This window comes from Myotis myotis, unplaced genomic scaffold (assembly GCF_014108235.1).
Source record: "Myotis myotis isolate mMyoMyo1 unplaced genomic scaffold, mMyoMyo1.p scaffold_m19_p_3, whole genome shotgun sequence".
Lineage (NCBI taxonomy): Eukaryota > Metazoa > Chordata > Mammalia > Chiroptera > Vespertilionidae > Myotis > Myotis myotis.
This window is the reverse complement of record NW_023416335.1, coordinates 100,280,729-100,308,507: the sequence shown is the minus strand read 5'-3', so window position 1 is coordinate 100,308,507 and position 27,779 is coordinate 100,280,729. Positions and strand designations below refer to the sequence as shown.

At 45.0% G+C, this 27,779-nt stretch overlaps 1 protein-coding gene and 1 long non-coding RNA gene across 9 annotated transcripts; both read left to right on the top strand.

The window, feature by feature from the left end:
• The first annotated feature begins 255 nt into the window (after positions 1–255).
• On the top strand, positions 256–25,830 carry CCDC115 (coiled-coil domain containing 115). 8 transcript variants are annotated; one of them, XM_036297433.1, is made up of 7 exons: positions 256–399; positions 476–579; positions 667–749; positions 1,973–2,104; positions 20,433–20,554; positions 25,191–25,341; positions 25,587–25,830. In XM_036297433.1, exons 1-6 carry the CDS (start codon positions 289–291, stop codon positions 25,293–25,295), a joined length of 657 nt encoding a protein of 218 aa, XP_036153326.1. In that variant the 5' UTR covers positions 256–288; the 3' UTR covers positions 25,296–25,341; positions 25,587–25,830. The 8 variants fall into 8 exon arrangements, with proteins under 8 accessions (XP_036153326.1, XP_036153329.1, XP_036153331.1 ...); XM_036297436.1 differs by lacking the exons at positions 20,433–20,554; positions 25,191–25,341; positions 25,587–25,830 and adding exons at positions 2,248–2,372; positions 4,155–5,187; XM_036297438.1 differs by lacking the exons at positions 20,433–20,554; positions 25,191–25,341.
• On the top strand, positions 6,989–10,807 carry LOC118649911. Its single transcript, XR_004965798.1, has 2 exons — positions 6,989–9,726; positions 9,826–10,807. It is a non-coding gene; the product is annotated as an uncharacterized LOC118649911 (long non-coding RNA).
• Positions 25,831–27,779: the final 1,949 nt, after the last annotated feature.

Sequence of the window (27,779 nt, the reverse complement as noted above, 5' to 3'; positions counted from 1 at the left end):
CAGAAGCGACTCGGAACCCCACAGCTCTCGCCAACTTTCCGGTTGGCTTATTCGCTTCGGATGCTAAGCGCAGAAAGCGACTACTCGGTTCCAATGCTGCTGCTCTGAGGACGCTTGCCCTTCGAAGCCGAGACTCCCACGGCTTTCAACCCCACGGCTTCCACTACGTGATCGCTGGGCCCACAGCGACGGCCGATCTCGAACGTCCATTGGCTACACTACCGGCACGGTGAGCGGTGATTGGGCGACCTAGAAGGAGACTGGCTCCAGATTAGAGCGCGGTGGGCCATGGCCGCAGCCGATTTACGGGCGGAGCTGGACTCGCTGCTGCTGCAGCTGCTCTGGGACCTGGAAGAGCTGGAGTCAAAGCGGGTGGCGCTGAACGCCCGGGTGGAGGAGGTGGGAGCCAGGGGCGGGCGGGCGGGGGGTCACGCCGAGGTAAACCTAGTTTTACTGATCCTCTCTCTTTCCGCAGGGCTGGCTTTCGCTCTCCAAAGCTCGCTATGCCATGGGTGCCAAGTCGGTAGGGCCCCTGCAATATGCCTCCCGCATGGAGCCCCAGGTCTGCGTCTGCACCAGGTGAGGAGTCTTGCCTGCTGAATCGGGTGGGTGGGGAATGCGCAGGGTGGGGCTGTCAAAGATCCATCCTCCCTTCTCTTTCTTAAGCGAGGCGCAAAATGGACTCCAGAAGTTTCGTGTGGTAAGAGCCGGCGCCCAGAGTCCAGAGGAGGTGGGGCCCCGTGAAGCAGGTGAGCCCCGCTTCCCATCAGGGACCCCTCCCGATGTCAAAGACAAAGTACCTTTAAGGAGGTGATTTTATTCAAGTTGCTTTGATAGAGCGCCCCAGATTTGAAGATCAAAATGTCTCAGCATAGTGATTTTGGCCTTAGACTTTTATAGGGAGAAATAGGTGAAGTCTTTTACAGTTGGGATTGATTTGTAGTTACAGGAAGTCTCAGTCAGTTGGAAAGAAAATGTTTATCTCTTTCAGAAGGACAAACTTTCAATCTCAGCTAGTCATTCATAAAGAACAGGGAGTTGGAGGGTCTGTCTGACCTTTCAGAATGTTCAGGCAAAATGGGAAAGTTCAGTTGTGAAAGCCACAACCTGCACGGCTAGGGTTCAGGATCTGGAGAAGGGCCACGCACAAATGAGGAGACTAGACAAGAAATAAGAATTTGGAAATCATGAGGGTCTGGCGGAGAACCGCTCTCTAGTGGAAAGGCTTCACTGGGGCCCAGGCCCTGTTAGATTTTATTTAATTTTAGAACACACATCTTGCCCTTAGTCAGGCAGGCAATCTTAAAGGTCAGTAAATATTAGTAAATATTTACTTTGAGACTATTACATCAGGAAATTGCTTGAGCCAGCATTGTCTCAACAGAACAACTGGTGCATAGCTTTTAGCCCTTGCCAAAGCTCAAGATCCATCAGCCTTCTGGGTTCCCTGTTTGCACTTTCATGATAGTGTAGACCAGAGGTTCTCAACCTGTGGGTTGCGACCCCTTTGGGGCTTGAACACCCTTTCACAAGGGTCGCCTAAGACCATCGGAAAACATATATAATTACATATTGTTTTTGTGATTAGTCACTATGCTTTAATTATATTTAATTTGTAGCAATGAAATTGGGGGTCACCACAACACGAGGAACTGTATTAAAGGGTCGCGGCATTAGGAAGGTTGAGAACCACTGGTGTAGACAATGGATAGCTTCCAGCAGTCAGTGTATGACTGTCTAAACAAGGGTTGGTTTTATGAGAGTCTTGAGAATGCATGGACAGTCTCACATTTGAATCACAAGTGGGGAACGGTGGTTTTTTTGTGGTAAGCTGTTTTTTGGATCTTAAAAGGTTGCAGAGATTTTGCAACCATCAGTATTTCCCAGGATCATGAGCTCAGAGTTCAATATTGTCACCCAGAAGTTAAGGGCCAGGTAATAAGATTCCAACTTCTACCCTTTCTTTCTCCAGCTCTTCGAAGGCGCAAGGGCCTTACCAGGATTCCAGAGCCCGAGGTCTTCTCAGCCTCCCCAAACCCTCTGAACTGGTTTGGAATCCTGGTTCCACATAGCCTACGGCAAGCCCAAGCCAGCTTCCAGGAGGGTGAGTGGACTCTGCCAGTTGACCGTGTGGCTCTAAGCCAAAATTGGACCCTCTAATGCCAGGACTGGGATTAGTCTACAAAGGGTTTTGCAGGTTTTCTCCATTGCATACTTTTGTTACATGCCTGCTGTTTTTTCTGAAAGCATTTACAGCATCTTGGCAGTGTTCTAGGCTCATGATCAGTGCTGGGATACAGCAGGAAATGAAAGGGACAAATATCCTCATAGAATGTTATACTATTGAGGGGAGAAAGACAACCTGCAAATAAGTAAGGAATGAAAATTGTTATGCAAAAATAAGATAGGGTGTTGTTGATGAAGTGGGACAGGAATGGTCTGGGGGAACTGTTTTATGAAGGTGATCTGGGGGAACAGTGTTCTAAGCAGAGGGGCCAACTGGGGTGAAAAGGCAAGATTGTGTGGGCCATTGCAGAGAAGAGGCCAGTGGACTAGAGTTGGTGCAGCAGAGAGAGCCAGGAGCTGTGGTTAGAGGGCTCTAGGCTCCGATAATTTGACGGCTGAATAGGCCCTGTTGAGGACTTTGGGAGTAATGGGGTAGACTTGCAGCCTGACAGGAATCCAGTGGATTCTGCGTGGGAACAGATGAGCAGAGGTATTAAGTAGCCACCAGGGAGCAGCCAGGCTTAAGATGCAGGTAGAGGTTGGTACATACTAGATCTCAAGGCCTCCCTTTTACTTTTTTATGGCTTTCCCAGAATTTATGAGAATCATCTGGCAATTTTATCTTGACAAGTCCCAAGACTACTGACTTTCTCTGTCTTTTGAGAAAAACTCCCTCTACTCTCCTCTTCCAAATGACTGACTTCTTTGTTTGGTGGGCAAGATAAACTCTCCCTTCTCTCCCCTTCCCTTCCCCCTCCTTTTCTGCATTCTTTGGTTAGGAAGGAGAGGTATTAACCATCTGTTCTCAAGTGTCCTTGGCTGGGAAAGATAAGATCTTGCTGCAGACTAGCTGCAAGTTGCCCAAGCTGTTTGGCCTTGTTTAATTTTCTTGTCTCAGTTTCCTCCTGCACTGGAATCTTCTTAGCTTCTTAATATCCTTCTATAGAACCCCCAGGATTTGCTGACAAATCAATTTGGGAATAAGGGAAGGATAGGAGTGAAGGATGAGCCCACTGGCTAGCCAGGAATCCTGGGAGGATGGAGCTGCCCTCACCAGGTGTGGGAGAAATGCAAAGCATCAGCTGAAAGGGTATGGTTGTGTTCCTAGTGGTGGAGATTCTGTGGGCAGTTGCACACATGCATCTGGAGTTTGGAAGAGGCTTCAGCTGGAGAGAGATTTCAGAGCCCACCTCATAACTCTGGTATTTAAATTCTTAAGTTTCTGACACATGTAGCATTAAAGCTAAGATGGAGTAAAATCAGCAGGTGGACAGGAAGTGAAGGAGAGGAAGGGGGGAACCATTAGAGGAGACTGAGAAGCAGTAGTGAAGCAGGAGTAACACCTAGAGGGTGAGGTGTCCCAGAAGCCAAAAGGAGAATGTGTTTCCTGGATGGAGTTGATCAGATGTGTGGCCAGCTCTGCTGCTGGATAGGTAGGCTGAAGACAGGACTGGCCAGTGCGTTGGTTGGCATCGAGGCCCAGAGGATTTGGCAGCAGCTATTCCAGCAGAGGCATCAAGCAGAAGCCACCTAAATGTGGATCCAGAGTGTGGAATACTGTTGGAGGCAGAGAAAACAGGTGGAAGGAGTGAGGGTGAAAGCCACGAGGGACTGTGGTAATGGAGAAAAGAAGGAAGAAAATAAGAGCATGAGACAGTGTGTGTAATGATCTGTGGATTATTAGTTCCTGGTGGGTGATAGAAGGGGGTCAAGAAAGTCTTTTGAGGAGGTGACATTTTAGCAAAGACCTGAAGAAGGTGAGGGTGTGGGTCCAGTGAGGTTTGGAGCAGCCATTGCAAGAGTGTACCTGGAATGTTTTAGGAATAATAGAGGCCTAGCGCCTTTCCAATGCCTGGGAATGCCCAGATTCCCTTAAGTCATGTGTCACACTACAGATACCATGGTGACAATTTCTCCCCTTCCTCTAGGCCTGCAGCTGGCTGTAGATATGGCCAGTCTCCAGATCCACATCAACTGGGGTCGAAGCCAGCTTCGAGGGCTCCAGGAGAAACTCAAGCAGCTTGAGCTTGGGGCTGCCTAACCTGTGGCCACAGAAGAAGATCATGAGTTCAGTTGTTCTTTGATGTGGTTGCTTTATCTCAGGCCTTCTTCCTTCACAGCTTGCTCGGCCCCTACCACTACCACCCCATCCCAGACAGCTAATCACCCCCACCTTAAAATTTTTCCAGTTTGCTGTTTCCAACTTTGTTATATGTGAAAGTTTAAAGAGGTAAACTGAGTAATGTTCAAAGTCACTACTATGAAACCACTTCCAGTCCTTGTTCTAGGACACACTCATATGGGGAGGGTCAAAGCTGTTAGGTTAGTTTATATTAGGGAGCAACAGAGCAATCTCATGCATAAATCACTGCAGAAGAAGTAGTGCATAGCTAGTGGCAGAAAGGACAAGAAGTAGGTGCTTCAGTTTCACTAGATCCTCAAAACTGATTTTGATGGAAAGAAAAAAAGATACATGGCTAGCAGATCAGGAGAGTGATTTCACGTTGATAACAAACACAATTACCTGCATACATGGGCAGCCCTTGGCAGGTTTTAAGCCAAAAAGTAAAAAAGATCTAACCTAGATTTTCAAATGAACTATAGGAAAAGACCTTTCAGGTTTTGAAACACCTGCCTTCTGTCTTTTCAGTAGTGAGGCTGAACCTTTTGTAATTTGTTAAAAGGCCAATTGTATTTGCTATTCTGGGAACTCTGTCCTTATTTCGTTTTCCTACTGGGTTGTGGATATTTTTCACAGTTTTTAAAGAGCTAATTTTTATGCTTGGGGAAAATTGGTCCTTTGTTCACAATATGAGTGATTTTCCTAGTTTGTTTTTTAACTTTATGGTGTTTTTTTTAATGTTTTTTTAAAAAATAACTTTATTGTAAAATAAAACATTACATTATAGAACCACACAGAATAATTGAAAAGCTTAATGAATAATTAAGGTGAAAGCTATAGTAACTATCACCCAACTTGTGTTTCTTAGCCTGTTTTGTTTTACATTTTATTTTCTCATCACCATTTATCCCCATATACCCTCTTCCAACTTCTTCCTCCCCGCTGCAATCACCACACTGTTGACCCTGTCCATAAGTTCTCTTTTCTTTTTCTCAATCCCTTCATCCCCCACTTCAGCCAGAGCTTCAGTTTCACTAGTAGTGATCTAATCACATTCCCTGGTTCTTCCTGATTTAGTTTTGGAAGATTATATGTTTCTAGAAATCTATCCATTTCTTCCAGATTTCCAATTTGTTGGTATATTTCTTAGAATTCTTTGTATTTCTGTGGTGTCAGTTGTTACTTTCATTTCTGATTTTATTTGAATCCTCTCTATTTTTTTCTTGATGAGTCTTGTTAAGGGTTTGTCAATCTTGTTTCTTTTCAAAGAACCAGCTCTTGCTTTCATTGATCTTACTGCTATTTCATTTCTACTCTGATCTTTATTATTTTCTTCCTGCTGCTCTAGGCTTTCTTTTTTTTTTTTTTTTTTTTTTTTTTTTTTTTTTTTCCAGATTCCTTTAAGTATAAAGTTCAATTGTTTATTTGCGCTTTTTGTTGTTTCTTGAGATCGGCCTGTAATGCTATGAATTTCTCTTTTAGGACTGTTTTCCCTGTTACCCACAGATTTTGGGTTGTTGTGTTCTCATTTCATTTGTTTCAAGGTATCTTTTGATTTCTTCCTTGATCTATTGTTAAGCCATTCATTGTTTAGTAATATGTAATTTAGTCTCCATATCTTTGTGGGTTTTTCAGTTTTCTTCTTGTGATTGATTTCAAGTTTCATGGCATTATGGTCAGAGAAGATTCCTGATAAGATTTCAGTCATAATTTATTGAGACTTGTTTTATATCCTAACATATGGTCTATTCTAGAAAATGTACCATGGACACTTAAAGGGAATGTATATACTGCTGTTTTGGAGTGAAATGCTCTGATGATATTGATTAAATCCATTTGGTGTGGTGTGTCACTTAAGACCACTGTCTCCTTGTTGATTTTTCTATTTGGATGATCTTTCTATTGATGTCAATGTGGTGATAAAATCCCCTACTATAACTGTATTACTGTCTTTCCTTTTATGTCCATCAAGATTTGCTTTACATATTTAGGTGCTCTTACTGTTCGTTACATAAATGTTTACAAGAATTATATCCTGTAGGTGGATTGCTCCCTTTATCATTATGTAGTGTCCTTCTTTGTCTATTACTATAGCCTTGGTTTTAAAGTCTATTTTCTTACATAGTATTGCTACCCAAGCTTTTATTTCTTTTCCATTTGCATGAAATATCTTTTTCCATCCCTTTACTTTTTGTCTGTATCTTTTGTTCTGAGGTGGACCTCATGAAGGCAACATATACACGAGTCTTATTTTCTTATCCATTCAGCTATCTTATGTCTTTTGATTGGAGCATTTAAGCCTTTACACTTAAAGTGATTATTGATAGGTATATATTTATTGCCATTTTATTTTTTAAATTATGTTCCTGGTTTTGTTTTGCTTTGTTTTCTTGTTCTCCTTTGCTTCTCTTTATTTAAAAAAATATATATATTTTTATTGATTTCAAAGAGGAAGGGAGAAGGAGAGAGAGATAGAAATATCAGTGATGAGAGAGAATCACTGATTGGCTGCCACCTATATGCCTTGACTGGGAATTGAACTGTGACCTGGTCCATAGGTCGACACTCAACCGCTGAGCCACGCTGGCTGGGCTTTTCCTTGCTTAGTCTTCTTCTCCTTCCTCTTCTCCTTGTCTTTCTCCTTCTCTTTGTCCTTCTCCTCTTCCTCCTCTTTCTTCTTGTTCTTCAAGTCCTTTAACATTTTTTTTTAAATACTGTTTTTTAAAAATACTGTTTTGTTAGTAAGAAAGTACTTTAGCTTAAGCTCTTTATTTCTCCTTTAATTTTAAATGATAACCTTGCTGGGTAAAGTAGTCTTGGTTCTAGGTCCTTGTTTTTTATCACTTTGAATATTTCACACCAATCCCTTCTGGCCTGAAATGTTTCTGTTGAGAAATCAGCTGACAGTTTTATGAGAGCTCCCTTGTAGATTCCTTTCTCGTGGCTTTTAAGATTCTCTGTCTTTAACTTTTGCCATTTTATTTATGATGTAACTTGGTGTGGGCCTCTTCGGGTTCATCTTGTTTGGAACTCTGTGTTTCCTTGTATGTCTTTTTCCTTCACCAGGTTAGGAAAGTTTTCAGTCATTATTTCTTCAAATAGGTTCTCAATCCCTTGCTTTCTCTCTTTTCCTTCTGGTATCCCTATGACATGGATTTTGTTGCACTTCACATTGTCACAAGGTCCCTTAAACTATACTCATTTTTAAAAATTATTTTTTCTTTTTTATGCTTTGAGTGGGTGTTTTTTGTTTACCAAATCGCTGATTTGATCCTCTACTTCACTGAGCACTCTGTTTATTCCTTCAGTGTATTCTTGATTTCAGATTTGATGTTCTTCATTTTTGACTGGTCTTCTTTATGATTTCTATATCCTTTGTCATGCTGTTGAGCATCCTTATAATGATTACTCTGAACTCTTATTTGATAAATTGCTTACCTCCATTTCATTTAGCACTTCTTGTGGAGAATCCTCTTGTTCCTTCATTTGGGGCCTGTTTCTTTGTCTCTGCATTTTAGCTGCCTCTTTGTGTTTGTTTCTATGTTTTAAGTAGATCTGCTATGGCTCCCTGTTTTCGTAGGGTGGCTTTATGTAGTCAGCGACCTGTGGGACCCAGTGGTGTAGTCTCCTTGATCACATGAGCTGGGTACTCTAAGAATGTCCCTTGTGCATGTTATGTGGGCCCTCCTGTCATAATTCAGTCTTGATTGCTGTTGGTCCATTTGTGTGTGGGATCAACACTCAAGCTGGCTGGTAGTGAAGCTCAACCCCCAATACAGCATGAAAATTACTACGCAGGTGCTGATCATACGAAGTGGAATTCGCCTCAGGATGGTTCTGTGCCTGCTGAAATCTCCCTGTGGATATACTGTTTGTGAAGCTTATTGGATCCGGCTCTGTTGTCTAGAACTGGTCACTGGGTGTAATAGTTCTGGGCCTCTTTGGTGGGGCCCTGGTGCAGGCCAGTGTCAAATGCTGTCTGTGACTGCCTCTGGGCAACCTGTTTGGAGCTATCAGCGATCCACAGCTTGTGGCTCCCTCTACTGGGCCTGGGTGTGTATAGGAAGGACCAAGCTGTGCACCAAAGTCTGCTTCATACATGTATATACAGTAGGTCCTCGGGTTACATTGGAAATCCGTTTCTACGGTGCGACGTAACGCGATTTTCGCCGTAAGTCGGAACCCACCTACATAAGCACCTACGTCACAGACATGGAGCACATACACAGCAGTAATGAAGTGAAAGAGTAAAAAAAATTTAAAAGATAACAATTCCTGACCTTTACTTACGGTAAATAAATAATAAATCATTCAAGACTGAAGATACAATTATTGTCTTTAGAAAAGTCAGCCACTGGGTGTTTAAACAATGTTTCATTACTAAAGTTGTAAAGAAACCTGGGTTAAGCTTGGCAGGCAGCCTGGTGTAATAGTCTCTAAGAATAGTGTCCTTTTTAGTTGTCTCAATTGAAATGAACAAAGAAATGAGCAGCAGCCGTCAGTCTTGAGCAGATGTAAGGGTAACTGGAGGCATATGCAGAGGCACTGAGCCTGGCTATAGTGGGACTTTTAGGAGGGGCTGCTAACTTGATCTTCCCACTATGGCCTCCTGAATCTTGACCACAGTTCTCAGAAGAGACCTGTTATAAAATTTGGGTTTATATTAAAAATAATAGGAAGTCATTAAGACATTTCAAGTAGGGAGGTGACGTGATCTATTTTATATTTTACATGATCAGCCTGTCTGTGGTGTGAGAGTAGATTAGAATGAATGTAGACAAATGAACATAGGAAGCTACTGTTAACACCTAAGCTATAAAGGATGGAGGCCTGAACTAATAGGAAGTGGAGAATGTACATAAGGGACATCTGGTGGCTGATTAAATGTAGGAAGTGAGCCCTGACTGGTTTGGCTCAGTGGATAGAGCGTAGGCCTGTGGACTGGAGGGTCCCAGGTTCGATTCTGGTCAAGGGCATTAAAATAAATAAATGTAGGAAGTGAGGGACAAGGTGACATTGAGAAAAGAGAATCCTAGGTTATTAAAGAGCTAGTTTATTAAAGAGCTCATTTAAGCATAATGAGAAATGTAGCAAAATATTGGTAATAGACAGTAGGGGTGTGGTGTTGCCTTTCAGTTCTTCACCAAGGATCTGGGGATATTTTTTGTCTTGATCTGTTCAGAGCATTTTTTTATCAGCTGGATTCTCTGTAACCTGCTTGACCTCTGCTATGGCCCACATCAAAAGAGCTAACATTTTCAGAGGATAATCTATGTCCTGAAATCTGCTATGGACTGAATTGTGCCACCATCCCAAATTTATCTGACGAAGTTCTAACCACCAATGAGACTATATTTAGAGATGCAGCCCATAAGAAGGTAATAAAGGTTCAAATAGGTCATAAGGGTGGGTCTTAACCTGATAGAACTGGTGTCCTTACAAGAAGAGGAAGAAATATGAGTGCTTGTCCCCTCCAGACACCCACATATATGAGAGGCCATGTGAGCACACAGTGAGAAGGCAGCCATCTATAAGCCAGGAAGAGAAGTCTCACCAGAAACCAAACCTGCCAACAGCTTTGTCTTGAACTTCTGGCCTCCAGGACTATAAAGAAATGAGTTTCTGTTTTTTAGACTAGGTGGCATTTGTTAAGGCATCTATGGTATTTTGTAACAGCAGCCCAGCAGACTAACAGTGTTAACAGGTAAGTATTGTCATTTTCATTTATAGATGATAATGAGGCTTGGTGTTTGACTTGATTAAGATCCCACAGGCATTAGCATCTCACCCTCTGCACTCCAATGGATCCTTCCTTATATATCAGCCCTTTGTTTCTTCAGAGAATCATCTGGGCTTACCTGGGAAGTACCAAGTCTTCACCAATTCTATTTCTAAGATCCTAGCTGCTAGTCTTCCTTTCAGCCTGCTGTGCAGACCCATAAAATTGTAGCAGGATAGTAAGAAGCTAGGAAAATCCCCGGCGAAGTAGAACAAGGAAACAGACAAAATTAAACAAGGCCAAACAGTTTGGGCAACTTATAGCCAGCTTGTGAATCACATGACCTTATCTTCTCCAACCAAGGACACTTGAGAGCAAATGGTTTATACCCTCCTCCATAATCAGAAAATACATAGCTTAAATCACCCTGGCCTGGGAATCTAGAGAACAAAGACCCAATTAAGGACATTTGTGCCAGCTAAACCCAAGGACAGAGGACAGTGGGAAACAAGTAATAAAAATCCCGTTAAAGCCAGACAAACCTAAGATAAAACAGACCAAAGAATAATTTAAAAAACTCCCAATACACTCATTTGAGGTCTCAGCATATTAAAAATGCACCTGGCAAGCTGAAGAATATTCTACCAAAACCCTCCCCTAAGAGTCTCATCTGCAAGAAAATGAGAGAGAGAGAGAGAGAGAGAGAGAGAGAGAGAGAGAGAGAGAGAGAGAGAGAGAGAAAGAAGAAGAAGAAAAACCACCTCAGTTCAAAGATTCAATGCTCACTCTAAAGAAGGCCCATGCCCCATCCTAGGCGTGAACTTTTTATTTCTTCCTAAATTCTAAGGATGTCCAGGAGACTTGCAGCCAGGATAGCATTGGGCAGTGCAGCTTGACCTGAGATCACACCCTGATCCTGTTTCTAAGGCCCCCTTTTCTCTCACTTCCCAGTGACTTAAAGCAGCCCAGCCTTGGCTCACTTCTTTCCTAGAAAGCCAAAGCAGAGCACCACTTGGGCTCCCCCTGTTATTTCTTCTACCCTAATTTCTTCCTTTGTTTCTCTGTCCCCAGGGCTGATAAACATACTCAAACCCACCTGGACTTGTATTAAGAAATCTTTCCTACATAAAGTTAAGAACCCACGCACTATAGGCTGGCCTGAGGCAGACCTGCTGTGGGCCAGCCCATGTCCTGTAACAGAATGGTGGAACTTCAAGGCCTACTCTGAAAAACTACTCAGACAGTCTTCCCAGTCTCAGAGGTCCTGAGCTTTGCTGCACCATTGTTCTCTCACAATAGCAAGGGGATTGTAAATCATCTATAAACTTCTCTGCAGTATACTGCCTGGCTGTATGTAATTTCACAGGAGACTCCAGCACCTCACCATGTTATGGAATTGCAATGTTGCTAGTTTTTCTTAAAGATATGTTTTATTGATATTAAAGAGTGAGGAAGGGAGATAGAGAGAAACATCAATGTGAGAGAGAGAAATCGATCAGCTGCCTCCTGCATGTGCCCCGACTATGGATTGAATATGAAACCTGGGTATATGTTCTGACCAGGAATCGAACCCACCACCTTCTGGCATTGGAACATTGCTCCAACCACAGAACCACACTGGACAGGGCACAATGTTGCTAGATTTAAAGAGGAGCTTTTTCTAATTTAATTGTTTATTGTTACCTTTGTGTAAGATACCTAAGCTTGTAATACCCTTGTTTTAAGTATAGTTGCACAAGGTCCCTACTGAAGCAACTTCTTATGTTTTAGTGTGAACCAGATGAAATGACTGTTTTGGAGGTCAAAAAATGATCCAATATCAGCAATTTCATAAATGCAGTTGCCCCTAATCCCTCCCTTCTCTATCCCACTTGGTAATTCATGCTCCAGGTCCCTAACTGTGAAAAGGGTTAAGTAATTAGTTTAATACTGGAAGGGATAAGGTCTAGAGAGGATAGAAGCATCATGACCTGAAGAATTAAAACAACCGTAAGCCAAGGACAGAGGTATTTCTGGCCTGAGCAGCTAGGACAGTTATAGGGGTAATAAAACATCTCTGGGGGGGAAAAAAAAAAAAGGCTATTTTACTTTTTTGAGCAGAGAAGACAGCAGACAGCAGTTTCAGTCTCAAGGCTTGGCAGGATAAGGTTGCTAGGTACAATAAGATAAATAAATAATAACTCCAACTTAAACAAATAAGTTGGATATGTGAAGGACAAAAAAAAGTCACAGGATATTGGGGAAAATGAAACATTTTCACAGAGAATAGAGGAATGTTACAAAATAAAGAAAAAGAAAGAGGGGAGAACCATGTGGGCTTTGACTTTAGCAGAGTGACCAATGAGGAAAGCACGGAGGTCCTAAGTTGGGAAAGGGTCCAATTAAAAAGGGTCATAAAAGCCGAAACCGGTTTGGCTCAGTGGATAGAGCGTCGGCCTGCGGACTGGAAGGTCCCAGGTTCGATTCCGGTCGAGGGCATGTACCTGGGTTGTGGGCACATCCCCAGTGGGGAGTGTGCAGGAGGCAGCTGGTCGATGTTTCTCTCTCATCGATGTTTCTGGCTCTCTATCTCTCTCCTTTCCTCTCTGTAAAAACTCAATAAAATATATTTTAAAAAAAAAAAAAAGGGTCATAAAAAAAAAACACAAAAAGCTACAGCTTTTATAAATGCCTTAAGACAAATAAAGCAGTGGCCACCCTCTTTAAGGGACCCCCCACCACACCCTGTCTCTCCATGCCAGGAGAGACAGTCTTAGAATTAGAATTAGGGTTTTAAAAATAGCATCTGTTTGCAATAAAATTTCTTCTGCTTGCAATAAAGTTTCTGTACTTCTCGCTACCACCTTTTGTCCATGGCTTCATTCTTCGAATTCATCTGGACAAGAACCCAGGAAAGAAATCACCCCTGTAACCCTGCTCAATAAAAACCCGGAATTAGTTGGTGCATTGGCTGGGAACTTAGAAGCTGACCTCTTTATATCAAACAGTGAGCATATGAAGGACCCACGGATTCTATCCCTTCCTCTGCTATCCCTTTATAATTTTGCAGATATTATTAGGCATCTGCCAGCCACTTAAACCTGGCTGCCATCTTATGCCGGTATTTCTCCTTTCTCCTTTATTCTCCCTCCCATACTCACGCTCCACCTCTAGGGCCAAATTAAAGAGGGCATGGGTCAGTCAAATTAAGAGCCACATAAAAAGTCTCCCATGGGAGGTTAAACTGGTGATAGGTCAGGTTAGAGTATTAGGCTTCCCACCAGTTGCAAGACAAAGCCTGGCCATTGATTAAATGAGTGCTTGGATCCAGCACTGAAAAACAAATGCAGCAAGTCCTCCCTTTTGAATGTCCTTATGTAAGGGCCAAGTGGGGGTGCCTGGGGTCAATCTCTAAGACCAGCAGAGGCCTCATAGGAATACAACTGTAATTAAACTTTGGCCCACCGGGGATTACACATAAGAGTTGGTCACTCACTTGCCCTAGCTGATTTGGCTCAGTGGATAGAGTGTTGGCCTGTGGACTAAAGGGTCCCAGGTTCAATTCTGGCCAAGGGCACATGCCCGGGTTGTGGGCTTGATCCCCCCGAGTAGGGTATGTGCAGGAGGTAGCCAATCAATGATTCTCTCTCATCATTAATGTTTCTATCTCTCTAACTCTCACCCTTCCTCTCTGAAATCAATAAAAGTATTTTTTTTTTTTAATTTTGTCACTAGCACTCTGGGCCCTCACAGGTGTCCTAGAGAGCTGTGGAGAGAAACCAAGACACATATGTGAAATCACAGTTGGACCCACAACACAAGTCCACTCTCCAACCCAGATCCTGAAAGGACAGAACAGGACTGATAGCTGTGTCCCTAACCCCTCTTCCAAGAAAAAGCCACAGAATTTATCAGTAACTCAGCCTGCCCTTATCTCGGCCAATGGGAAAGTGGGGGAAACTAGCCCAAGGCCAAAAGCATACTAGCCCCGCCCCCCCGCCCCCCCTCCCGTCTTTGTGTAACCAGACCCTAGCTGCACCCTGCCCTTGCGTCACTAACCCGCGGCCCTCACTCAACCAACCAGAATCGGCCAAATCAGTGGTCAGAGTGTGCCCCCCCCAATCCGACCCCAAGCCCTATAAATTCTTGTTCTCTTGGAACTCCGGGCTCTCTCGCACCCTATTGCTGCATTGGTAGGGGAGGCAGAGGGACCAAGCCCCGGGTTTGAATAAAGATTCTATGCTTTTGCATCGGACTTGGCGCTCCCTGGTGATGTCCTTTGGGGGATCTTGAAATCTGGGCATAACATTTGGGGGCTCGTGCGGGACCCCCAAGACTCACAAGGGACCCTGATCCGGAGAGTCTGACTGACCGCGGTAAGTGTCTGTGTGTTGTCCTTTCTGTTCTGTGTGTTGTATGTTCTGTTCTGTGTGAGCTCACTTCTGAAATCTGTAGTTCCCGAAACGGTCTAGGTGGACGCACTGGGGGACCATGGGCTGGAGGAGTCGGAGGACTCTCCGATCCTCCATCTGGAGAGGCGCGGAAACCCCTCACAGGGGGAGTGGGTTCCCCTCGAGAATCTGAGATGAGTGGCACATGGCCATCGTCTAATCTGTAGTTTTGCTTCCGCAGAGTCAGAAGGCTGTTTTGGTTTTGCTTCCATAGAGTTGGAAGACTGTATTTGTCTGTGTTTGTGTTTTTTTTTTTTTTTTTTCCTGTTTTCTGTGGACTTACTGGACGGACATTATGGGACAGACTCAAACTACTCCTTTAAGCATTATGGTCGTTTTAAAGTCAAGGGCTGGGCCAAACCTGCTTGCCAGCCTCAGGTGTGGTTTTCCAAAACCGCTGGGAACTTGGGACCTTGAAGCTTACTGAATTCAAATGATAAAAAACTTATGTCTTGCATTTTTGAAGTTTATTCTTAAAAATGTTACTGATTGAGAAATGCTGAATATTTGACTTGCCAGCTAAAAGTTTAAGGTTCTGATTGAATTGGGGAAAACTGTGTGTTGTGGTAGCTAAATGCCTTTGCTGAATGAATGTCTGGTGAAAGTATGTGAGTGTGGATAGGAGGGGGCCTGCCCTCTCCTCTCCTTTGTGTGGCTCCACGACTTCGGTCAGGTGGGCATCTGAGTGAGGATCTGTGAAAACAGGTCACCCCCTCCCTTGTCTGTCTCTCGTCACCGATCATCATGAGGTTGGGACAAAGTAAACCTACTGTTCTTAATTACATGTTAGAGAATTTTAAAGGGATACAGTAGAGATTATGGAATTGGAATTAATGCTGAAACATTGAGGAAGCATTAGTGAACAGCTGTTTGTTTGTGTGGGATTAGCCAATTTGCTACCGAGAGGGGGGACTGGATGCAGTCTTAACTCCTCCGGTAGGTTCTTACCAAGGCGTTGGTCGAGAATTCTGTTCTGGGACATGGGTGCCAGGAGTGCCCCCACGCCCGTCTGGGGAGTTGGGCATTGTTCTGTTTATCTGCTCAGCTCCAGTCTGGGCTAGTCTACTGAGAGAGTGTGAATACGAGTGTTTGTCTATTTTGGCTGCTCATTACTGGTCTGTGTGAAGTGAAAGCTACTTTGATTTATTTTGCATTTCTGTTAATTCATCTGGCTGAACGTTTGGGCTGGACCCCGAAATAGTTTGCAAAATCTCTTAGCAGCTGTGAGAATTATTTTTTTCTCAGAGTCTTTTGCTCACTATTAAAGGGGAATCAGCCCACTTAGTTAATATAAATTTCTGTCTATCAGTTGCTCTTACCTGGGTTGTAAATTTGTTGTATTAAATTGAAATTTTGAAATTCTAGGGTAGATTTAAAGGCTAAAATAAAGGCTGGCTAGGTTCCAAGATTGCTTAGTTCTGAGATTGCTTGTACAAAAAGCAAGAGAGAAGTCTTTTCAAGTTAACTGTTTGCTTAGCAAATTAACAAAGTAGTAAATTTCAAAGAACTTGTTATTTATGATTTTCTTATCTCTTTGGTGAACACAAAGGGCTTACAGCTCCACAGGGTGGTGAGATTTACTGGCCCTAGCTCTGCCTATGACGTGTTTTATTTGACTTGCCGTTTTCAGTTGTTTGTTGGAATCCTCATGGAGGACATGGCCTGGTCTTTCCCTTCCTCCCTCATCCTGATTCTGAAAGCATCTGTAACTGGATTTCAGATGGTCTCCAGGCTTTCTGTCTGCAAGGGACCTCCCTGTGCACCCGTTATCTTTCCAAGCCGACTAAAAGCAATCGGACTGGGCTGAGAGAAGGGGGCAGGGGTGTTGGGAGTTATGCTACTGACTGCAGACCTAGCAGGTCTTATCAATGAACTTCAAGGTCACAAAAAGTAACTGTAAGCACAGTTAGTCTTTCTCTGCCCTGGTTTGTTCTTTTTAGCCCTTCAAATGCTAAATTAGACCGATGCCTATTCTTGGTTTTGTCACAGGAGGTCTGGATGTATCTTAAAAGTGAAGGTACTTTAAAATGTGTTCATAAGTGTTAAAGTTGCTGACTGTTCACTTTTGGTAATCATTAAAAGATTAAGGTTTCTAAGAATAAAAAATTCTAATACGTTAAAAACAACTAAACTCCCAGGAGAAAAGCGGAGGAGGAACAAAGCTGAAGTCTGCAGCGACCCTGGTGATTTAGAACTGTTTGCCAGGCAGACTCAGCCCCTGAGAGCCAGGTCAAAGAAGGGGGAGCTGGATGCCTGAGCTGAGCTGCTAGGGCCCTGAAAGAAGAAGCAGCAGCAAGCAAAGTAGGGAAAGCTGTGGATAGAGCTAGCAAACGCTCCCTGTTTGCAAATGTACTGAAAGGGTTCAGTACCTGTTGCTGCTGGAAGAGGAGGGGCTGATATCCTCTTCCAGTGCACTCCCTTGGAAGAGGCCTGGTTGCTGCTCTGCCACAAAGGGAACTGGTGAGAAGGCAGAAAAAGCAGGGCCCTGTAACTGATAAACAGGGTTAACAAAAGGGCACTCTCCCTGGACCTGGGAGCCATCAGAACTTTGAAATTCTCCAAGAGAGGAGGAGTCTGGCTCGGGGACTGGCCGAGGCCTCATTGGGTTGGGAGAACCGGAGGCTGCGTATTGAACTTGTAGACTGCGGTTTGCTGGGCAGAGGTCCAAGCCCAGTTGTATAGGGGTTAAGCTGCCTGTGTACAGCAAAGCAGCTTTCTCCTGTGCCAGAATACATTTTAAGGAAATTGGACAGACTGTGTTTATAGCTAGAAAGAAGAACTGGCCGCAGTGCACAGCCCTGACAGTAACCTGCAGAAAACTGTATAATAAACTTAAATGATGCCTGCATCTTCATGGACATGGCTCCAAAGAGACAACGACAATTTTGCCCTATAAAGGAAGGTCAAGAGTAGACTTTAGTCACCTCCCTAAAATGTTTGTATAGCCCTACCGTATCTCATGTTTAGTAGCAGAAGATTTAGCTGCCTCAACTGGCCATGGTGCCAATATTATGTTTCATTGTATTAATATGTTGTATTAACCTTCAATTCCCTTATAGGTTTGAATGTAGCTGTAGCTGCCGAGAGGGCAGGTGCCCAACTGGGCAAAGAAGAATACCCATCAAGTTTTGGTCTCTATTGAGAGACAGTTGACAGTTGGCAGCCTGTGTACTGTCCTGCGGGCCTGCATGAACATGCCCATGCCCATGTCAGGGGTGGTACAAACCTCGGCTGTAGAGAGCTGGGAAAGGCCTGTTTGGAATAGAAGGTCTGAGGTATGGTTGTGCATTTTTGAAGGACATGGAGGGAAGGTTTAAAGGCTGGTTTAAAAGTATAAAATTTATAAAGGTTGTGTACGTAATAAGAAGGAAAAAAGAAATGTTAAAAAGAAATTAATCGAATAGTACAAGCCAGTAAGCCAGAGAGAGTAAATAATTTACATTCTGCCTCCCTAAACAGAGGGTAAATAGTTATGCCAAAGTACTTAGGGGGGACTGATAAAAGAAATCCAACAGTTACTGTTTTGTTATAACTCTGAAGAATCCATGAAAAGAAACTGGCAAGCAAAATCAGAAAATCTTAGAGCAGATCAGTATGTTTTTCTCCTTATATAATTCCTCTGAAATTTGGCAATGCTTAGTAAATCATGGCAATACATTTCTTTGCATATATTCAATAAGACTAGTTCCTAATAGTGGTTTTATTAACGGAAAATTTTGACTGGAGTATCATGTTTTAAAGAGACCTGTCTGGACTCTGAAGACTTGAAGCCAATAAGAGTGCCACGGGAAAAGCCTGGTATCCTACTTAGGAGCCCTGAAGATGGCTGGTGCTGGAGCGTCAGGCCCATGCCCTACCATCACTGGCGGTTGGTCAGAGTAGAAGGGGAGCAATAAGGATGCCTCTGCATCCCTGTGGAACCCCACACACTCTGGGCCGCAATGAGTAGGAGGGCTACTGAGATGGGCCTTAAAGCCTAGAGCGTGGGTTCAGGTGGAGTTGCTTCAGGTGAGAGATTCACCTAACACAGCAGATACTGCAGGCAGGCCTGATGGCATCTGGATGGCTTGGCTTCCTGGCCCTACGGGGCACATTAAGATCCTATCTAATAAAAGAGAAACATGGTAATTGGCGTACGACCGCTACCCTTCCCATTGGCTAATCAGGGCGATATGCAAATTAACTGCCATCCAAGATGGCGGGCGGCAGCCAGGCAGCTTGAAACTAACATGAGGCTTGCTTGCTTCAGTGACAGAGGACTCCAATGTTCCCCGCCTGCCGCTGCAGGCCTCTGAGCTGCAACTCTAAGCAACTATGTAACAAATATAGAAGCTAAACAAAACCCCAGAAACCTGCTTTAGTCCACCAGGGTTCAACCAGCAGGATCGCAACATTGTAAGCAAAGGCCAGAAACCTACTTTCAGCAGCAGAGGCCTAAGAGCTGGAGCCAAGCCTCAAAGCTAAAGCTGGCCCAGAATAAAAACAAAACAAAACAAAACAAAAAAAAACAAGGAGTGGTTGGGAGCTTCAGTCACCCCCAGCCTGAAAACAGCCCTCAGCCCCTAATCCAGACTGGCCAGGCACCCCAGTGGGGACCCCCACCCTGAAGGGTGTGTGACCAGCTGCAAACAGCCATCATCCCCTCATCCAGGCTGGCCAGGCACCCCAGTGGAGACCCCCACCCTGAAGGGTGTGTGACCAGCTGCAAACAGCCATCATTCCCTCACCCAGGTGGGCCAGGAACCCCAGTGGGGACCCCCACCCTGATCCAGGACACTCTTCAGGGCAAACCAGCCGGCACCCACCCGTGCACCAGGCCTCTACCCTATATGGTAAAAGGGTAATATTCCTCCCAGCACCGGGATCAGCAGAGCCATGAGGCCTCCTGGCACCGGGATCAGGGTGACAGGAGGCAGCGCCCAAACCCCCTGATCGCCCTGCGGCTCTGTGTGTGACAGGGGGTGGGGCCACAACCTCCCTATCCACCCTGCTCTGTTCGTGACAGGAGAAGGCGCCCGATAGGGGGGAGCTCCCCAACCCCCTGATCGCCCTGCGGCTCTGTGTGTGACAGGGTACAGCGCCCCCCCCCCCCACGGGCCCTGCTCTGTGTGTGACGGGGTAGAGCCATAACCTCCCCATCGGCCCTGCCCTAAGTGTGAGAGTGGCAGAGCCCCAACCCCCTGATCAGCTCTGCTCTGTGGGTGATAGAGGGCGGCGCCCCAACCCCCTGATGCGCCCTGCTCTGTGCATGACAGGGGGCAGCACCCCAACCCTCTGATTGGCCCTGCTCTGTGAGTGACAGGGGGAAGTGCCCGAACCACCTGATTGGCCCTGCTCTGTGCATGACAGGGGGTGGCACTGCAACCTCCCCATCGACCCTGCCTTGAGTGTGACAGGAGGCGGTGCCCCAACCCCCCAATCTTCCCTACCCTGAGTGTGACTGAGGATGGCATCACAACCTCCCGATTGCCCTGCTCTGTGCATGACAGGGGGCAGCGCCCCAACTCCCCAGTCGGCCCTACTCTGAGCCCGACCAGGGGCTGCACCTAGGGATTGGGCCTGCCCTCTGCCACCCGGGAGCGGGCCTAAGCCAGCAGGTTGTTATCTCCCGAGGGGTCCCAGACTTGGAGAGGGCACAGGCCTGGCTGTGGGACCCCCCCCCGCGCCCCCCCCCCCGCCCCGTGCACAAATTTTTGTGCACTGGGCCTCTAGTTCAATTATAAAATTCCAGCAAAGGTAGTCAGTTACCATTCTTGTTGTGTTTATGCAAACATCAGGCCAAATTGAATACAGTAGATAAATTAGTCTTAATTTGGCTTTTTGATAGCCATAGAGGAATTTTAAGAAGAAAAATCCTATTTCAATAGAGGTTGTTAAAACTAAAATGGTTTCTTTCCCTTCCACCGGACCATTTGTTATAGTTTGTCTCTGCCAGGTCACAAGCCCAGCTCCTTCTGTGCCCAGGACAGCAAGGAGCCTGACTGGAAGATGACCTCTGACCAGACACACCCGTTGCAGATCACCCTCAAGAAGACAGCGGACCTTGGTGGACCTCTTGTAATCCTCCTGATGCTGTTGACTTTCGGCCCTTGCATTATTAACAGACTAGTCCAATTTGTCAAGGAGTGTATAGGAGTAGTTCAGTTGATAGTTCAGTCCATCTCATGATTGAGCCAGAAGTTCCAAGACAAGGGGGGAATGAAAGGACAGAACAGGACTGATAGCTGTGTCCCTAACCCCTCTTCCAAGAAAAAGCCGCAGAATGTATCAGTTACTCAGCCTGCCCTTATCTCGGCCAATGGGAAAGCGGGGGAAACTAGCCCAAGGCCAAAAGTATACTAGCCCCCCCTGCCCCCCCCCCCGTCTTTGTGTAACCAGACCCTAGCTGCACCCTGCCCTTGCGTCACTAGCCCATGGCCCTCACTCAACCAACCGCAATCGGCCAAATCAGTGGTCAGAGTGTGCCCCCCCCCCCCCTCCGACCCCAAGCCCTATAAATTCTTGTTCTCTTGGAACTCCGGGCTCTCTCGCACCCTATTGCTGCATTGGTAGGGGAGGCAGAGGGACCAAGCCCCGGGCTTGAATAGACTCTATGCTTTTGCATCGGACTTGGCGCTCCCTGGTGATGTCCTTTGGGGGATCTTGAAATCTGGGCATAACAATCCCACTCAGCCTTTTCTTCTGGTTTCTATCAGTGGTATTAGGTCCAGCCAGGATCCCTTTGTTCCTAACCAGTTGGGCCCCCAGTATGACCACTGTCTCCTCGGTCCAGACCCAACTAAGTCTAAATTCTCAGTCTCCATTTGTACAAGCCTCTTTGATATAGAGGGAGTCAGAGTCCTACGAAATCTCCTAGGCGAGGTAAATATTCCCCAAGACATCAGTTGGGGGGCAGCCATCTTCTTCCCACTCCTAGCATGTGATCCTGGCCCTGAATCTTCTCGGCAGGCATACCAGGAATTAATTACAGGTCTCTGTCATTTCTGCCACTAGCCCTATGAAGGTTTTAGTCTTTTAAGTATTTACTCTCAGTCCAAGCGGGTTTTTCCCGGGCAGTTTTACTGTGTACAGAATTAGAGGTTTTATTGCACCTGAGGGGCCAATTCCTCAGGTGGAAGAGGGTACTTGATTCATTAGGCATGATAAAGGCACAATCCTGCAGGAGGTTAATGACCAATGCCTTCTGATGGGAGCATCCCGGTGGGGGTTAGTTTAAGTTCAGAAGGGCTCTCCAGACCCCTTGGAATTCTAGGGTTGGAACTCCAAGTAATCTGCATGCAGCAGATATTAATATCAGCCTTACAAGAAGGCCTGAGGGTGTTAGAGAAATATTCCTATCATTGGGCACACAGCAGAAAGCAAACTTGGATATGCACCACTTCCCTCAGGACAAGGAGAGTAGAAAGGATGGCTCGGCATGGGCACGGATTTGTGATGTCTTGTACACAAGAAACATAATAATTATGTTCAGAGAGTAAGTATGGATAAGTCTGCCTGACCCTCATCTGCGACCCTACATAGTGAGTCAATCTTTTACTCCTTGCCAGTGGGAACTCCCTGTACCCTTAGCCAGGAAGGGGGCATCCCCCTCAGGGCAAAGGGAGAGTCACAAAGGATGCTGAATGTCCTTTTGTGTGTTTCCTTATAGATGGGAAGTGTGTTGTCCACACTGCATAAAGACAGACCCTTAGGGTGTATTCTTAAGAACTGGGATGATTTCTACTCACAAACGTTAAAGAAGAGATGTTCTGCACTCAGGCCAGGCCCCAGTATCATCTTTCAGATGGGGAGTGTTGTCCCCCAGAGGGAAGCCTTAAGTATAACACCATCCTGTAGTTAGATCTTTTCTGTAGGAGAGGAGGGAAATGGTCAGAAGTCCCATATGTCCAGGCTTCCTTTGCTCTAAGGGAAAAGCCAAATCTATATACGAACTATAAACTTGATCACTCCCTCCTGGCAATAGTAACCCAAAACCCACCAGAGGAAAAAAAGAAGAATGAAAAGGCTCCAGTACCACCAGAGCCCTTTTGCCCTCCATCTGAATCCCCATGTGAATTATTTCGTCTCCCTTATCTTGGACTTTCAGAAAAAGTGCCTCCACCAGCATAAAAGCTAACACTCAAGACTGTCCCTACACAGAATCACCCAGGAGGCCTCTACACCCTTATAGAACAAGTGGGTGAATTTGGGTGTATCAGAGTACAGGCCCCTTTCAGCCTTAAGGACCTGAGCTAAATAAAGAAAAACCTGGGTAAATTCTCACATAGTCCTGATAGTTATATTGAGGTCTTTCAGAGCCTAAATCAAATATTTGACCTATATTACCAGGACTTAATACTCCTTCTAGAGCAAAGCTTGTCCCACACAGAGGAGAAGATTTTGGCAGAGGCTCCAAACTTTGGCAATAATTATTATGTTTCTTGTGTACAAGACATCACAAATCCTGAAGAGAAAGAGAAATACTTGACAGGGTCTCAGGCAGTTCCCCTTGCAGACCCAGAGTGGGATCCTGATGTTAACATGTGGAAAATTAGACACTGTCTGGCTTCTATAATAATAAAAGGTAATATGCTAATTAGACCGAACAGCCAAACGACCTTCCAGACAAAGCCATGGCTGCGAGGGCTGAGCCCCTTGCACAAATTTCATGCATCGGGCCTCCAGTACATAATAAAAGGCATCAGGAGAAGCAAGTCTAAGCCTATTAATTACTCCAGACAAACTACCATCATCCAGGAGATAAATAAAAACCCCGGCACATTTTTAGAAAAACTCAGGGAGGCATTGATTAAGCACACCAATATAACCCCAGATTCATTAGAGAGGCAGTTAATTTTAAAAGATAAATTTAGCCCTCGCCGGTTTTGCTCAGTGGATAGAGCATCGGTCTGCTGACTGAAAGGTCCCAGGTTCGATCCCGGTCAAGGGCTTGTGCCTTGGTTGCAGGCACATCCCCAGTAGGAGGTGTGCAGGAGGCAGCTGATAGATGTTTCTCTCTCGTCGATGTTTCTAACTCTCTCCCACTCCATTCCTCTCTGTAAAAAAAATCAATAAAATATATTTAAAAAAATGTTTTTAAGAAAAGATAAATTTATCATTCAATCAGATCCAGACATCAGGAGAAAACTACAAAAATTGGTTATTGGTCCAAGAGCACCTTAGAAATCTCCTGAAAGTCGCCACCTCTGTGTTCTATAATAGAGACCAGGAGGAAGAGGACAGAAAGGACAGAAGAAACCAGACAAGAACTGAAGTCCTTTGTGCCATGATTCAGGAGAACAAGGGCCCCCAGTCAGAGCCAAGAGGCAGGTGGTCAGTCCCAGGCACCTCTTACAACTATGGCCAGATTGGACATAGGGCTGGGTTGCCCCAAGGGGCATGGTGAACCCCCCAATTTCTGTTCTGTCTGTCAAGGAAACCACTGGAAGTTGGACTGCCCTTGGAGATGAAGGTCCTTTGGGGCAGGGCAGCAACCTAGCTGGCCCAACAGGACTAAAGGGCCTGGGGTCTCCCTACCTGGCTCTTCATAGGACTGTCATTTTCACCCAGGAGCCACGTAAGCCTGACAGTTGAGGGAAAGAAAATTAATTTCCTCCTCGACATAGGAACCACTTTCTCCATACTTCTCTCTAACCCTAGTCAATTATCTTCAGAGGCAATAACCATTATAGATGTGTCTGAAAGGCCAATAAAGAAATATTTATCTCAACCTTTAGGGTATAACTGGGATGAGCTGTTCTCCCATGCCTTCCTAATAATGTCAGAAAACAAATTCTGGAGCACACAGAGTAGTTTACAGTACTAGATCTCAAGAATGCCTTTTTCTGTGTACCCCTGCATCCTGATCCACAATTTCTATTTGCCTTTGAAAATCCCAATAATCAGGACAGTCAACTAACATGGACAGTGCTGTCCCAGGGTTTTCGGAATAGCCCTCATTTATTTGGGCAGGCCTTATCAAAGGACCTTGGGCAGTTTAATTTCCCTAGCACTAAGGTCCCCCAGTATGTAGATGACCTTTTACTATGTGCCCCATTGGAGGAAATCTCTGAGGAAGGGACTAAGGCTTTACTAAATTTCCAGGTGGAAAAAGGCTATAAGGTCTCCAAAGACAAAGCCCAGTTGTGTTTCTGATTAGTTAAATACCTTGGCCTTAATCTATCAAAGAAAACACAAGTTTTAGGAGAGGACCAGATAGGCCCTAGTCTCAGCTTCCCTCAGCCCTGGACCCTAAAGCAATTGAGAGGCTTCTTGGGCATCACTGAATATTGAAGACTATGCACCCCTGGCTATGGAAAATGAACACGTCCACTGTGCCAACTAATTGAAGAGGCACAGAAGGACAGCCTCTCTATTTTAGTCTGGGAACCTGAGGCCAAACAGGCCTTTAAACAACTTAAAAAAAAAAAAAAAAAAAAAAAAAAAGCCCTTTTACAGACACCAGCTTTAAGTTTCCCAACAGGCCAGGAATTCAACCTATATATAACAAAAAGGGGGGTAGCCTTGGGAGTCCTGACTCAACTTAGAGGACAGACCCAACAGCCATAGGATATCTAAGTAAGGAAATTAATATTATGGCTAAGGACTGGCCCTCCTACTTATGGGCAGTGGCAGCCATCGCTCTCCTGATCCCTGAGACAGTTAAACTAACTTTGGGATGGGACCTAATAATATCCATCTGTTTTGAATAAAGCCCTGGACGCCAGCACAGGAGGAGGATGGAGCTGTATTGCCATCATCTGAATCATGGGACTTCTACTTGTGTGAGACTTTGAAGGACCGGAAACTTCTCTTTTGAAAGAATCCTAGAGAGTCGACGAGTGTCAGATAAATAACATGCTCTGGTATTTCTGGATAATCATTATTTTCATCTTCCTAATAGTTCTTATTCTGTCTTTTTATGAGTGTCACTGAAACCCTAGGCTGGTACCTGGAGGAGACCTTTTCTACCCTTCTAGGACACAGAAACACCATAAAATACTCCTACTTATATCCCCCTTTCTTGGCCCTCTGTATATACTATTCTTATTACTCATCTTTAGCCCTTGCCTACTTAACCTTTTGGTATATTTCATATCCTACCACTTAGAAACCCTGAAACTGCAAATGGTCCTGGAAATGAAACCACAGATGGAGGCCACCGATTCCTTCTTCCTTGGACTCCTAGTCGCCCACCTCTGATGGGACCCTGACTGCTGCCCCAATCATCACCCCTGTCCAGTAGGAAATAGCCAGAACAATTGATGCCCGCTGTCCCCAGTGGCAGTTGGGGATTTCCTAATCTACTTGCAATAAAGTTTCTTTTGCTTGCAATAAAGTTATTATACTTCTCACATATCACCTTTTGTCTGTGGCTTCATTCTTTGAATCCATCTGGACAAGACCTGGGAAAGAAATCACCCTTATACCTTGCTCAATGAAAAAAATAAAAGTAAAAAAAAGGGCCCTAGCCGGTTTGGCTCAGTGGATAGAGCATCGGCCTGTGGACTCAAGGGTCCCAGGTTCAATTCCGGTCAAGGGCATGTACCTTGGTTGCGGGCACATCCCCAGTGGGGAATGTGCAGGAGGCAGCTGATAGATGTTTCTCTCTCATCGATGTTTCTAACTCTCTATCCCTCTCCCTTCCTCTCTGTAAAAAATCAATAAAATATATTTATAAAAAAATATAAAGCTGTGACTGGTTTGGCTCAGTGGATAGAGAGTTGGCCTGTGGGCTGAAGGGTCCCAGGTTCGATTCCAGTCAAGGGCATGTACCTTGGTTGCGGGCCCATCCCCAGTAGGGAGTGTGCAGGAGGCAGCTGATTGATGTTTCTCTCTCATTGATGTTTCTAACTCTCTATCCCTCTCCCTTCCTCTCTGTAAAAAAATCAATAAAATATATATATTTTTTTAAAAAGTAAAAAAAGAACAAACAAACAAACGAAAGCAACTGCTTTCTACCACCCAGCCAGACAGTTTCCCAGGTCTGCATAGATACTGGGCCTGGGAGAAAAATGCACAAAGGAAGAGTGACAAATGTCCAGAGAGTTAGAAGAAGGCTACAGAAACCAGGAGGCAGAGGATATGACCTAGTGTGTTCCTCCCTCCCTAAGGCTACCACAACCATGGAATTTCTAGAGTTCCTCTATCAGGAGCAAGGAAGGCACTGGGAGCCCAAACGCCCTCTCCACTTCTATCCTGGCCTCGTGAATGGCCTTTGTACAACATTGGTACTGCATTGACAATATAATGAAGAGAAAACAACTTTGTCATAATTCTCAACAAAGCCAGCCCAGCCTTTGGGCTGGCAGGTCCCAATTGGAAGATGTTGGCAGGATTTTGTAAGAAAGACCTTGTGGTTCAAGACAGGAACAAGGAAAGTTCTAGGTGAGCAAAAGCCTGTAACATCCTGTCACAGAGATGGTCTGATAAGGCCCTCAGAGGTGGGCCCAGTGGGAGTGTCCCAACGTGGGCTGGACTAGACCCAGAAGTTTAGATGAGCTGAGGTTTAAAGAATAGGGAGGGGCTGTGCAGGAAGCTGCCCATTGTCTTCCCTAGCAGAGAAGTGCAAACGAGGATCCTGGAATGCTGGTGAACCTTGAACCCATGGCAAGGGCCAGTGTTATGCACCAATTGTCTAGTCCAGACAATGGAGGCTCAAGTTATTTCCTGATCAAAGTCTCAGAGTAAATCCTTCTAATATTTACTGACCTTTAAGATAGTCTGTCTGCTACCGCAATTACCTGCCTAAAAGCTAGATGTGTTTCAATATTGAATAAAAGGCTGGCGAGGCCTGGGCACCAGTGGAAGTTCTTCCCCTTGAGTTGGGCTTGCCTGTCTGGCCCCCAATATTTCCAAATTATTTCTTGTCTCGTCTCTTTCATTTGCGTGCGGCCCCGCTTCTAGATCCTGAACCCTGAACCACATGGGATGTGGGGGAACATTCACAGGGCTGCCTTTCCTAGAGTGCAGCTTGCTGATTTGGAGCAGACTGGTAGGTGCTGGGCTCTCATCAGGTGTGCTCTTTGCATTTTGGGAGGAGCTTTCTATGAATTGGTCATTTGGTTAGCATCCCCAACTTGGGAGAACTAAATGCTAACAGCACTCTCAGGGCATCAGGACAACCTACAACAGTGGTTCTCAACCTTGGCTGCACATTAGAATCACCTTGGAATCTTTTTAAAATCCTGATTTCTGGGCCTCATCCTCCAGAAATTCTGTTTCTTTGTTATGGGGTGGGGCCACAACATTAGCAACAAAGAAACAGAATTTCCGGAGGATGAGACCCGGAAATCAGGATTTT